Source organism: Channa argus, chromosome 2 (genome assembly GCF_033026475.1).
Source record: "Channa argus isolate prfri chromosome 2, Channa argus male v1.0, whole genome shotgun sequence".
Lineage (NCBI taxonomy): Eukaryota > Metazoa > Chordata > Actinopteri > Anabantiformes > Channidae > Channa > Channa argus.
In genome coordinates, this window is record NC_090198.1 from 30,811,155 (window position 1) to 30,825,389 (window position 14,235).

Sequence of the window (14,235 nt, forward strand, 5' to 3'; positions counted from 1 at the left end):
AGCACAAGAGCAGTGGTGAAGGTGCTAAATGATTTTGCTGAGCAAGAACAAAGTTGGTACTTGCTTCTTTTCAAAGCTCAGCTGAGCCTAAAAGCCACAGACAGAGTTTATCACGGTTGTTGTTTATCACATTGCTATATTGAAGTTCTCTTCTTTGGTTGGTCGACTATCACTTGCTGTATGGAGATCATATCATTCGATGAGGTTTCTATATGAAGCCATCCTAAAGATCTGGTTTTCATATTTGGGCGTCTTTATGAATCCTGTTTGTACATTATGATCTGAGATTTAAAAAAAATTTAATTTCTTGTTTAATGTCCCAAAGTCTGATATTGAATTTGGTAAAACAGCCTTTAAGAGTCCTGGTCCTGCTACTTGGAATAAACCACAACAGGACCTAAAATTAAAGGAGAAAGTAACTGTGGGTTAATGTAAGGACACACTGGATAGTAGGGAACTAGAATCTACTGGGAAGTGTCATGTTTTTAGCTGCACACTTTTGTTTTTTACTATTTCCTTAGAATTGAGTGACTGTACTATGAGTTTGCTTTAATGCTGCTGTCGTGGCCCAGTCTCTCTTGAGAATGAGTTTTGAAATCTCAAAGATTTTTTACCTCGTTAAATAAATAATCTATTCATTTTTTAGACTGAAATTAAAAATACACATCTATATAATTCAACCTGATGTGGTGGCTAGTGGGAGTGATTTGGCAGCTTGGGGGGTGTCAATGTCAAGCCCTGTGTGTAACGTTAGAGGATTTATGAAGATTTTTTTATATCATCATCCAGCCTGGATGTGTTCGTCAGTCACTCAGCTTCAAAGTTGTAGGAAGGTGTAGTTTTGTCATTAGACTGAGCTAACAGTGTTTGTACCTTCTAGTTATGAAGGTAATAAAAATTCATTTTCACTATGGAGAAAACAAAAAACACCAACACAACAGTGTCTTCTCCAGTTTGTCAACTTCGTGTGAGTGTGTGAGTGTGAGTGTGTGTGTGTGTGTGAGTGTGTGTGTGTGAGTGTGAGTGTGTGTGTGAGTGTGTGTGTGTCCCTTTAAGCAGCTGAAACAGCTGAGTGGCTCCGTGTTTGTTCAGTCTGTCAATGTGTAAACCTGCAGCAGGAACAACTTACACTTGTGAACGTGAACTCCCAGCTGTCTGCACACAGGTATGTTTTACACTATTTATTTCCAATTCTCATGGATTCATTACTACCATAAAACAGCCATCCTTAATATTTTGTTTCTAGATTTCCGTTAGCCCCTCAGGCACTTTATCAGATGTGTGGTTTCCTGTTCTTATGTCCATTTAACCATCACAAACAGAAAAACAAATAAGGCGAGGAATAAAACTAACGAGACGTTTTTCAGGATGATTGTTTTAAGCTTCACTTGGTAAAGATTTACAATATAAGATAGATGATTGGACAATAACATTAGAAATGATGTAGGAAACAGCACAAATAGCAAAGGTAAACAGGAACTTACTTAAATATATGTAAATAAATAAGTGTTTCAATGTGCGTTGAGTGTATGTGTGCACACGTATGTAGGTCTGTTGGTTATCTATGATACTTAGACTAAAATTGGTCTGAATTGGAATTTGTGCAACATTTTCACAATTCAAATGTGAAACCGCTCATTTAAAACCACACTCCACATGTGATGGGCTCTCATGGAGACACATTACTATATTTTTAATTTTACATTTGAAAACTTCACTTCTGCTTTTTCATTACGGTGAACCTGCAGGGTTTTCACAGGAACACTGTGAGGCTCCGTGTTCACCGAGCAGTCAGCAGAGTGATTATCACAAGTCTGTCACACTAGCAGCAGATATATAGTATTTTATCATTTTAATGACTGAAACACACCACGTGCCTGGATTCAGTGTCATGGATGAATTCAAACCCAACCTGGTGCCCAGTTCACTTTAATGAATGTTACTGAGTCGCTCACTCCTCCTTCTTTGACATCACAGCTATTAAAAATATCCCGATGTTCCACAGCTTTCTGCCTTTTTTTGCATCCTCCCGCTGAGCGTCTTGATATGAATGAAGATAAAATGATCCTACTGCACTTCTAGACCTTTGACCAAATTGTGGGTGGATGTGTTTTCATTGACTGTACAGTAAACCCAACTATTAAAAACACATCAATGGGAGACACAGTTACACTGGTTCAAGTGTGCCTCCATTAGGGGACGGGGTCCTTTCTGAAAGCTTTCTGAACAACAGCAGCTCCTCTTGTAAGAAAACAGAAACAAATACATCACAAATTTCTTACAATTATGCTGCAACAATGAAAATGCTGCAAAAAAAGAGACGACAACAAAAATGTTTTCAGGGAGCATGAAAAACATGATGGACACAGCTGTGGTGATTTGTGATCGTAGATGCATTAAGGGCTGTGAGACAACAAGTGGACATGGAAGAGCTACTGCTAATGGAGACCGACACTTGAAAATATAAAGATGGCATCTAATGTATCACTGCATGTTCTGCATTAGAGGATGAGAAAGCAGAAGGAAAGAGAAAGCACAGATTCAAAGCATCAAATCAGCTGAATAGCCTCTAACCAAAGGCTTTGGGGGTCACATTCCTGGAGAGCTGGATACAGCTCTACCTCTCAGATCTTCAGCCAGTTATTTTTTCTAGTTGTCACTCACAGCCCACATTTAACACTTAAGGAGTTCATTTTAACACAGAGTCAGTGAGACTAAAGTTCACACTTAATGCAGTGTAAAATCCTCAGTGTCAGCTCAGCTGTGGTAAAACTATTTTTACACTAAACAATGTTTCCCCAGTTTATACTGTGTTTTACACTATGAGGAAACTAACAGTGTCACTGATTTTGGACACTATATGTTTTACTCTAAATGAGTGTTATACGTACTCCCAATGGTTTTTTTTAATTGCTACAATATTTTGAATTACACAGGAGCAACTGTAACTAAGAACTGTTTCCTAAAGACACGTGCATTGTAGTAATACGTTTTTAGCTACACAAGCTTCTGCCACCTGCCTACCATTGCTGCTGTTATGATAGAGAAACTGAAGCTTATTTAAATGTTACACTTATTCGATGTCCACACAAACCACAAACATGCAAACGCAGTTTCTGATCAGTGTGGTGCTGAAAGACTTTGGCTGTTTAGTTCATCCAGCTCCACCTTGCTGCTCTTACAGTCTGTTTGTGTCCAGGTGCAGTTGAAGCCACTGAACACCAGGACAGATGTGACACAGTTTTTAAATGATTATATGTCACAGTCAAATAGGGCAGAATTCATACTTCCAGGACGTCATATTAGCTCCAATGTGGACATTTTTCACATTATTTAACATGTGACTCCATTGGTTTGTTGGACCAGAGAAGGCATCAGAAAAGGCTCCATTTATGCTGAACTCTGTGTATTTACAAGTTTTGAAATAGCTGCTGGCATCCAGACATCTGATTTGGAGAAAGACTTATCTCAGCGACACAATGTGAAACCACATTCTGTAGAGCGGCATGGCTCTGTAGTAAGTCCAGCCTTGTCACCCATTGAAAACATTATGATGTAAAAACTTATGACAAAAAAAACAACACATTTTTTTTGTCCTTTCATCTTATCCTGTGATGAAACAAACATATTTCTTTGCCCATATTATTTGCCCACCACAAAGGTTCCACACAACTTAAAACTGCAAAAATTCCCTCTGGTCCGAGCAGGTATCAGGTGTGTTTGAGTAGTGTGTTCATGTTTGAGAAAATGGGCCACACAATTGGTAAATTTTAACAGCCTCACATTCCTGTCACACAGTCTGACAGAGAGCTCAGACAACATTCACTGGACTTGTCAACACCTTTTTCTCTGTCTCTCTGTGTCTCTCAGTGACAATGGCTGCAGTCGGAGCAGAGGTCACAGCTTCGTGGTTCCTGTCGTCAGGAGTTGTCAGTTTCTTCATCATCCTCCTCCTCCTCTCCATCTTCCTCACAGCTGTGTGCACCGACTGTGGCAGGTTGGCTCTTTCCTTTCTCTCCATGACTAATCATTTTTATTCGGTACCAGGGTTGTAATGATTCACATCTTCAGCAAGAACCCATGGAGCCACAGTCTGTCTGACACAACCAGACCAAAATATAAAGTAAACCACATCTATACTTCATATTTAAAAATTACATAAAGTAGTAGGAAAAGGCCTAAATGATGTGAAGTTTACATACATCTGAATACACACACTTTTTGAACACTCCTATATATATATATATATATATATATATATATATATATATATATATATATATATATATATATATATATATATATACACACACACACACACACACACACACACACTGGCAGATCAAAGTAGATCAATTTGATTATTTGCTAGGAGGGTGGCAGGTGTACAAATCACTGGACTGTCAAACCACAGACATGAGACTGATTCCAGAGTCCTGTGTCTGGTTTGGTTCAGTCAAGAAAATCATTGATGTGAGGGAAAGGTTGTGGATGTGATAAAACACAGTTTGTGTGAAATGACTTTTACATTTTCCTGCATTAAACCAGCCCTCGACCTAATTTTAATAATGTTGTAGTCACACAAACTGGACATTGAACTGCAGAAAACAAAAACTGATATTGTGCTGCAAGATAAGAAATTTTGGTGGACAAAAATATGTTGTCCAATTACATTAGTTATTGTTATTTGCATTATTAATGTATTTGCAAGTCACCGTTCACATTCCATGTCAACATATTCTCATTATGTTCACAGGAAACGTGATGTGGTTGACATAACCTTACGAAAACATAATTATTAACACAAAATTATTATTTTAGTGCTGGGACAACTGTATTATGGATCCATTTGTTCTGTTAGAGCGAACGAGGACGGAAGTTGAATGGTGATGGACAAATGGAGATCTGTAGCCTACAGATAACAGGAAGGCGGGGTGGAAGGTCTGAGCAAGTAGATGCAGCACTAGAGTAATTAGAGGAAGGGGGCAATAGATCATTTGCAAGATGGCCGAACTAGCACAGGGACTGGTTTTCTGTAACTGGTAAAAAGACGTTATTCAAACCACCTGTCTGCTGTCATGAAAAATCAAAGAGTCTGTTGATTGTTCACATGTTCCAGCTCATGTTTTACAACAGACAACTCAGCCCAGGATCAGTTTGGAAGCAAAGCTGCAGTGTTAGATGTCCCACAGTAACACAGTTCTATATGCTGTTATATTCATTCTTCGCTTAAATGTTTACGCTCAACTGGACACATTCTCTCGTAATCTATAGCTGTGACCTTTGTGGGTTTTTGTCTTATTTTATAACTCGTTTTACACCAAAACAAAGATCTTGTATGTGAAAATGTACTTTGGCAACAAACCTACTTCTTATTCTGGTATGTTGTTAATTTACGTATTTGGCAAGTTGCTAAAATTTTGATACTGAATCAACATTATTACAACAAAAATGTCACACAGTTGTTTTCCAGCAAAATCTCCAAACTGCATTTGTGGCATCCACATTGTTTAAAACATTTTTCTTGTTCCTGCCTCTGGGAAAGACACTGAACGTCCAACAGCTCATTGTCATCCCCGGCTGTGCAGCACCGGATCAGGTGTGTTGTCACACCTATAGTCAGCACTATTTGACCCTTATCAAAGTCGGTCAAATCAAATCTTTATCCTTGCCCATATTTTCTACTTCCAACACTTCAAAATGTTCACTTGCTGCGTAATATATCCCACCCACTTCCAGGTGCCACCGTAAAGAGAAAATCAGTGTTATTCACTTCACCTGTTAGTGGTGATAATGTTACGGCTGATCTGTGTATATGCCCAGCTAAAGGGATTTGACTGAACAGGTATATTTACCATTTACCACAAGCAAACATACATGACCCACTTCTCAACATCATTGAGAAACCAATTTCATTCATCTTCCCCGAGGGGGCTGCAGCTGGGGTTATGGTATTTAGACCCATCCACCAAACTGACAAATTTGTAATAAATGAATAAAACTTGACATCTATACTAGAAATATTTAATGCAATTACAACAGCTGATACAGAGACCAATTCCTACCATCAGCCTGCTGGACCTATAAGGACCAGAAAGACAGTCTGAGGATGTTTCATTCTGCCTGAATGTGGCTGGACGTGATCTCACAATGAAAATGTGCTGCGGTGCTTAAACATTCAGCACAACACTTTGCTGCCTATGTTGGCAGATGCACCAACCTTCAGCTTGTCATGTTGCTGCTGTGCTGTTGTTCATGTTGTACAAATGAAGTACCTGGTTTGACTGTTGTTGTTTTCCAGACGTTCATTTGAGCTGCAAGATTCAAACGTGGATAAAAACCCTTCAGCACTCATCAGAGTGGTAAGAGACCTTTCACCTGAAAACTTAAAACCTTTCAGAGGACAGAGGAAACCATTTAATGCCTTTTAACGTTTGTTGGCAGGTGAAGCTGGAAGAAGTCATGGTGGCGAGAGAGAATCCTATGATCAACGAGATCCAGAATGATGAAAAAGGTGAGTGAGCCTTTGACCTGCACCAGGATTTGGTGTCTAAATCTTTGCAGCAGTTGCTAAAAAGCAGAGCAGAAAAGAACCTTTTCATCTTTGTGGTTGTCAGCACATTCAGAAAGTTCTAAAATTTCTGGAGTGTGTAGAGAAAGTTTTTTTCATATTAAAAAAACTATAATATTAACATTATCAGATACATATTCATTTTGAAGAAGCTATAAAAGGGTCCTTGGTCTTCAACCGTCTCCTCTCACACAGTCTCAGACAGAACGGTCAGTGAAGTACGTTTGGCGCTCTCATCTTTGACGTGTGTTCTAGCGCCACTTCGTATCCAGAACAAAAATGACGTTGGTCTTTGTCAGTGCCAGGCATTTGACGGTTTGGTGTGTCACTGCTATTAAAGCTCTGAAAGTTCTCCGGAGCACAGCTGCCTCAATAACCATGAAACAGGAGACGTCTGAAACCAGGACTCTTCCTAGAGTTCCAGAACAATCTGGCAAACTGGAAAAGGAAGACCAGAAACCCAACAGTCTGAAAGAGATTCAGATGTTCTCTGCAGATATGGGAGAATGTGACAGAAGGACCAGTGTCTCAGTAAATGTCCATCAGTCAGAGCTTTATGGTAGAACCATCGACAGAAGATGCAGTCGAAGTTTGTGAGACAACTTTTAAAGGACTCAGAGAGCAGGAAAACAAAAAACGTTGGGTCTGATGAGAATAAATTAAACTGTGTGGACAGAACTCCAGTGGTGCTAATCACCTGCTAAAACCGTCCCTACAGTAAAGCATGGACCAGTAAATGCTGCAAAATGATTAATTAAGAGTCTGAAAACCTACAGCAAGTCAATGATTTTTAACTTGTTTTAACTTGTTTCAGTTTCACCTTGTCATTAAGAGTTATCATGGGCAAAAGGCCAAGTTTATTGATTTCTAAACAAACCTTCAACACAACCAAGAGTGCACAAGGGAAGGTGTCTTTTTGTAGTCTGTTTTGTCTGGTTTCAGGACAAGTCAGAGTCTGCAGATGAAAACAAGTCATTTGGGTGAATCTGACAAATACATGAAACTGAAACAGATAAAAATGCTTCAGACTTTAAAACCTTCCACGGTTCATCATCACATCTTTTTCAGATTTCATTCACTCTGGTTTTCAGACTGAGATTTTCTGTGTCTGATCTGTATTTTCCTGTTTGTGTTCAGAGAATAACTGTGGTGCAGAGAAAACGGTGCACTTCACTCCGTGGAGGAGCCACCTGGGGGCGCCCCAGAACAACCAAGGTCTGACTAGTGCAGGACAAATCAGATACGAGCAGCCTCAGTGTGTGTGTGTGTGTGTGTGTGTGTGAGATATCAAGATATTCAAGTAAGAATATGACAGATTGGACAGTGTCTTCAGAAGACACACGAACACACAGCACAGCTGCTGCCATGAACCTTATTTTGTTTAACAATCTCCAAAAGATGCTGTGATGCCATTTTTTTGTTTTATTTATTGTCATTCAGATGTTTTCACGTCTTTCTGTGGTTGTAGGGTGTTTAAAGTTTTTTATTATTTCAAATGAGAATATTTAAATTATTATTTATTTCCAGGACTTTAACACAGTTTTGTTTTCACACGTCTCTCCCTGCATACAGATGTGGACACCCCGACCCCTCCGGCCTCCAACCACATCTACCACACCATTAGAGAAGACGGGGCCAGCGATGGTTATGCTGACACGTCATCGGTGGCGACCAATTCTGAGCCTCCCTCCGCAGCAGCAGCGGTGGGTTCAAGCGACTGCGACAAGACTTCAGTATACGCTCAAGTAAGCAAGAAGCTGGCACAACCCACTTCTACTGTCAATACACCTGAACAGGTGCAGGAGGAGGAGGAGGGGGAGGAGGAGGAGTCTTCACCTCCACTGCCTGACAGGGTGGCAGAGATGGAGGGATGAAGATAAACAATGTAGAGGATTACAAGACAGAGGATAAAGGATGGCAGCTAATGGACACAAAATACAGATTATGGCGACAAATGGAGGACAGAAATCGAGTCAATGAAACACAAATGATGTAAGCTGAGAAAAATGAAAGACAAAGTTTAGTAGAAGGGAGGAGAAAAGATGAAAGACAAGATGGTGGCGTAGATGATGGACCTGTAACAATTTTCCTCAATTAGAAAAACAGCGTGATGACTAAGACTAAAGGCAAAGGTTTGACTGATACAAGTGCAGGTATGGTTGTCTCCAGCTACTTCAAGCAATGTAGATAATGACTGATAACATCATGGGATTTCTAATGTTTGGAGGCTGGTGATAATCAGTCTAAAGTATAAGGGCTCATGATGATGTGGAAGAAGAAAGTCACAGATAGGATATGGGCATCATTGGATCACCTGAAAACCAGAATGGCTCAAATCCTGCCCATTTTTTCAAAAGGTGGATTCCAGCATTCATTCAAAAGAATGGACATCTTGGACACTCAACAGAGACCATCGGTCGCTTGCAACCAAATCAGCATCCCTGTCCAACCATTGTTAGTTTCTGGATAGACAAAGAGTGATAGATGCAGCAAGAAAACACCCAGTGCTGAACACAGACTACCTAGAGTGAATCCAGGACTTTGTCCTTTAACAACAACTCTGGTCCTCTGACAGATGTTTAAAGGATGCAGCTCCAGTCTTGAACACTGTCTCTGCCACCACACACTGGAATGACCTCCAAGTGTTGTCCACTACTTAGAAGCAGAGGCTCTAACTACTCTACTAAGGCTCATGGGTAATCCAATCCAGTCTTTATCAAAAGACAAGTGGCAAATGAAAGATCAACTTAAATGAAAGACAAAGAATAAAAGGTGTAGGAAACGACAAAGGAAGACATTAGAAAGAAAAAGATGAAGAGGTAAAGGATTAAAGAGACGAAAGGTAAAAAAAAATCAAAGCTGGACAATGAGGAAAAAAAAGAAGAAAGACGACGATGAAACTGGAAATAGAGACAGAGGACAGACAAATGTGTGCTTCTTTGAATTCACTTGTTAACATTAACATAATGGATGACTTAACTTTTAGTCCAAAACCATTGGATCCTACATTTCCCATAATGCAATGTCTTTTACAGAAGCAGAGACTGAATGTTTTATCAACATTTAATCGTTATAAAAATCTCATTATAGAGTCCATCTTACTGATCACTTTCCAATAACCGATCACTATTGACTGTTTGTTTTAATAAACACTTAAATTAAAAAAGTCACTTTTACTGTTGTAATGGAGCAGAAATCACTTGCTGGACTAAAACAAAACTGAAAAGGGAGAATTTGTTGCTTTCCATTGAGATTCAGTGGTAATAAAAGAAATTTCTTTGGCTTTTGATCTGCTGTTTTGTCACTTTGGGCCCAAATACAAACGATTAATCAGCTAAATAACCTGCAGATGATTTTCTGATGGAAACGATCATGTTTCATGGTTGTTGGTGGAAAAATCCCCTGACTAAGCTGAACCGCCTTCATGACCAAAGCTGAATCACTGAGATTAAAATATAACTGAACGCTTACTGACCTGTTTAATATTTGGGTCAACTAAAGGCTACATGACAAAAAGTGATGATCTGCATAAACACAGAGTCTGTTCTCTGGTTTTCATATTTTTGTGATGGTGGAACTAGAGAAACGGCATGAAAGTATGACGATCCACATCTCAGAGCAGGAAAGTCTCTCATTTCTAATTGAAATTAAAATCTGGATAAAGGGGTGAAGGAGCAGAAAACAACTACAATACTCAAAGTGTTCAAATGTTGAATCTAGAAAATCTGATTGTGTTGTTTAATAAAATACTGATGCCAGAGGCCTTATTCAAAAAAGTCTGGACAGGGTCAACAAGAGACCGGACTTCACAAGAGTCACAACAATGAGGTTAATTGGCAACAGGTCAGTATCATGATTGGGTGTAAAAAGAACATCGCACAGAAGCTGTTTCTGATGCATGGAATGAGGCTCGTTACACTGAAAATGTTTCTCACAAAATTGTGATCACAATCATAATTGAATGATTGTGATCTTTGGGCCACTGCATAAAAACACGATTCTGTCAGTTTGTCTCTGCATCCACAAATGTTGAAGCTAAAACTCTACTATGCAAATAAACAACCAGATATAATTAAGAGCCAGAAACACTGCCAGCTCCTCCAAGCACCAGCTTGTTTAAAAGGGCGTCTTCGACAACACAACGTCAAACCACATTCTGCAGGTATCATGACAGCGTGGCTCAGCAGAAAAAGACTCCAGGTGATAAACTGCCTTGCCTGCAGTCCGGACCTGTGCCCCACTCACACTGTGATGTAAAAATCAGCATGATGAAGGAGGCCTGAACCAACGAGCAACTGAAATCCTGTATCCTGTATTTTGAGTTATTAAGTCAAAATATGGAGAAAGTATCTCATTAATTTGACTTAGATACAGGATCTGATTTTATCCTCCCAGTGGCAGAAACAGGCTTTCATAGGAACAACTATTCTTATATTATTCATGAAGAACTTTTAATTTTTTCAACCTACAGCACTGAAAATCTGATTTTTCTGCTTTGGTTAGGCCTTTCTTTCAGTGGCTGGATCTGAAATGAGGCTCCACTCATCAGTGTAATCAGTTCCACCTGAGGGCATCAAGTTTGCTTCAGACTGAAGGTGTAGAGATGCTGGTGCACAGCTGCTGTAAATTCTCATAACTTCAGTGGTAAAGCCCATTTCTTTGGTTTTAGGCAAATCAGTGTAACAGGTGAAAGAGGTTTTGCAGCAGACCACAGACCAAACAACCTCCTCATCTCCTGGAGTCAAACGTAAAAACACGGAGAAAAGAAAGTTGACCACATCTTTTAGAAATGAATGTTTTCTCACTAATTCTCAACAGCTTTAGATGTACGTGTTTTACGTGCTGTCATAAAACCGTTAAACCACATTCTTAATCGATAGCACACTACTCAGAGGTTTGAGTCACTGTCTGTAAGTGCAGAGCTGTGTTTTTGTGTTGGCGACACCCTGTTCAGAACGGCTTCGGTGGATGTCCCGTTCACCATGACGTCCGGCCACCTGAATATTTACTACGTGGGTGGATTCTGAGAGATGACGGCAGCTCAGACACACTCAGATCCCGAGTTCCTCCAAAGCTGTGCAGAGCAGTTCGGTTTCTTTGGTTCTTGTAGGAGCTGCTTTGTGCACGGACGTGCTGCCATGTTGTTTTCTGACAAGAAGCATCAGAGACACTCATACATTTAACATTTCAGCTACAACACACGACCACAGTGTGGGAACAGCAAAGACCATCTTTACCTCGAAACCTAAACCATTTTTAGCAATAAAAACATATTTCAGATTTTATAGTCAAAAATCCATTAGTTGAGAAAACAATCAATAGGAAAACGATAAATGTGATAAAGCTTCAGTCCTAATGAAAAGACAATTCATTGTGCTAAATTGTGCCAAAACTCTTGAGAGTAACATCAAACACCTGAGGAAACCGGTTAATACCAGGGAGGAGCCAATTCCCCCTCAACAAGTTTGGTGTTATGCATCATACACAATTGAGTCCTTTTACTTTGAGCACATTTTTTAGTATATATTTCTAATAATATTCTCAAGTAGAATTTTGCGGGACTTTCAGAGTTATTTCTATGTTTTACTTAAAATTTTTTGAAATAATTCATCATACTTCATGTACACTCTTCTTAACTCATTTAACATTTTCTCTTCTCTTGTGGAAATGACGAATACATTGGCGTAATTACTGGACGCTCCATGTGCCACTGCACAGCCACAGAAATGCTACACGTACAGGAAATGTGACTGACGTGCTGTGGTTTTCTCTGCTGCCATCTCAACATCAGGACTCTAACCTCCAAACTGTCACCGTGTTTCCTGCATTAAAGGGTCATCGATGATTAGGCCCCAGGCGGCCTCCTAGTGGACACCTCTTTAAATCGATACACACAAAGTACGTCAGGGAGTGTGTTAGCGTGCCTAAAAGCCTCTTCACCCACAACTGAAACACACAGTAAGAGCAGAGGAATCAGCAGCTGCTGTCCAGAGCTGCACGAAAGACCATGAAAATATGCATGAACAGCTTTAAACAGCTCAGCGTGGAGAAATGTGAGGAACTGTAAAAATAATTTGAGCAGTAACGGTTTCAACATTTTCATGTGAGAGTTCATCGTCCTGCTGATTTGTGACTCTGCAAGTTTAGACCGAAGTTGCCACATGTTGAAAAAGCCCGGTGAGTCAGTGTGAGCTCAGCTCCTGCATCACGACTCAGTGAGTCTCTGCAGAGCTGTGATTAACCCAGTCAGAGATCAGCTTCAGCCTCTGGATGTCACGTTCAACACGGCAGGCATCAGCTGACAGCTGCTCAGACTCGCAGGAAACACAGGAAACATCAGCTGTGAACAGGTTCCCAAGAATCCCGGAAACAGACATGCAGTGACCACAAACAGCTGAAGTATGAACCGCAAAGAGACAGTGACGAGCATAACCCCCCAGGAAAGGAAGAAAATGAAAAAAAAAAAAGACACCGTCAGTTTGGGGGTCATTTATTAGAGGGACGGGGGCCTTTTAACAGCCTGTGTTCATGGGCCCATGTTCTCTGCCCCTGTGCTCCACAGTTTGACTTTTGAAGACCTAATGACAGGAGACAAACCTGCAGCTCGTCACCTGCTGCCTCCTCTGATGATGTGCTGATAGAGCTGAGCTGCAGCCGTGAAAACGTTGGAGACGTTGCACAAACCTCAGGTCGTGACATTGTGTCCACAGGAAACTGTATGAACTAAGCTGCAGAGACCGGAGGAGAAACTGCAACGGTTTTGATCATTTACAGGTTTAAGCTAAAATAATCAAAAGTTCTCGAGCTGTGTTGTCCAGATTTAGGATCTGCACACAGCGACGTGAGTCAGAACAGACATTCGTTTTGACTCTAATGTGACTGATGTTTTCTTTGTGCTGCTGCCGTGTGTCTAAGCTCCTGATTTACATTTGAACACCTCAGAGACTCTGAGCTGGTGTCCTGCAGAGAAGACGACATTTAAAAACAGAGACATAAAGAAAAAAGCCTTTCTACTCTGTGTGGACACGTCCTGATGCAAACAGCAACGTCATAGCTTCTGATCTCATACTTCAAACTCGAGTGTTATTTCAATAAGTCATAGGTCCAACTCAGCTCTTCCATAAATTCTGTCTGGATCTAGTTTATTAAAAAACAAATTACACACACACACACACACACACACACACACACACACACACACACACACACACACACACACACACACACACAAACAAACGGATCATTTAAGAATATTTCCTCACAACTCTCTTCTGTGTGACCATTTTTTAATAACATTTGAATTTACAATAACAGACTATATAGCAGGTAGTGAAAAATTCCACTATAACAGATGCTTAAGTGAAAAAGCTGTAAACAAATTTAAAGAAATGATTCTTTCATCATTTGCTTCACCATATGTTAATACAATGGAAAGTAGTCTCCTTAATGTTACTCCTGCACAAGTAGATTATCTTGCTGACAATTCTGCAGCCTCACTATGTACAATACTCGATAGTGTTGCCCCTCTGAAAAAGAAGGCAGTAAACCAGAAGAGGCGATCTCCATGGTATAGTTCACAAACACGCAACTTAAAACAGGAAACACGAAAGTTGGAAAGGAAGTGGCGTTCCAGAAAGTTAGAAGAATCTCATTTAGCCTGGAAA

At 40.1% G+C, this 14,235-nt stretch overlaps 1 protein-coding gene across 1 annotated transcript; it reads left to right on the top strand.

Moving 5' to 3' along the window:
- Nucleotides 1-1,032: 1,032 nt before the first annotated feature.
- Nucleotides 1,033-9,860, top strand: si:ch73-204p21.2 (uncharacterized). Its single transcript, XM_067491846.1, has 6 exons — nt 1,033-1,165; nt 3,871-3,997; nt 6,302-6,362; nt 6,445-6,514; nt 7,709-7,786; nt 8,144-9,860. The coding sequence occupies exons 2-6, from the start codon at nt 3,876-3,878 to the stop codon at nt 8,443-8,445; spliced, it is 633 nt and encodes a 210-aa protein (XP_067347947.1). The 5' UTR covers nt 1,033-1,165; nt 3,871-3,875; the 3' UTR covers nt 8,446-9,860.
- The last annotated feature ends 4,375 nt before the right edge of the window (nt 9,861-14,235 follow it).

Bases quoted from the DNA above. Each gene is read 5' to 3' on its own strand.
- si:ch73-204p21.2 (XM_067491846.1), top strand. From the start codon at position 3,876: ATGGCTGCAGTCGGAGCAGAGGTCACAGCTTCGTGGTTCCTGTCGTCA. The intron at 6,515-7,708 runs GTGAGTGAGCCT...GTTTGTGTTCAG, and splicing joins GATCCAGAATGATGAAAAAG to AGAATAACTGTGGTGCAGAG. The intron at 7,787-8,143 runs GTCTGACTAGTG...CCCTGCATACAG, and splicing joins GGCGCCCCAGAACAACCAAG to ATGTGGACACCCCGACCCCT.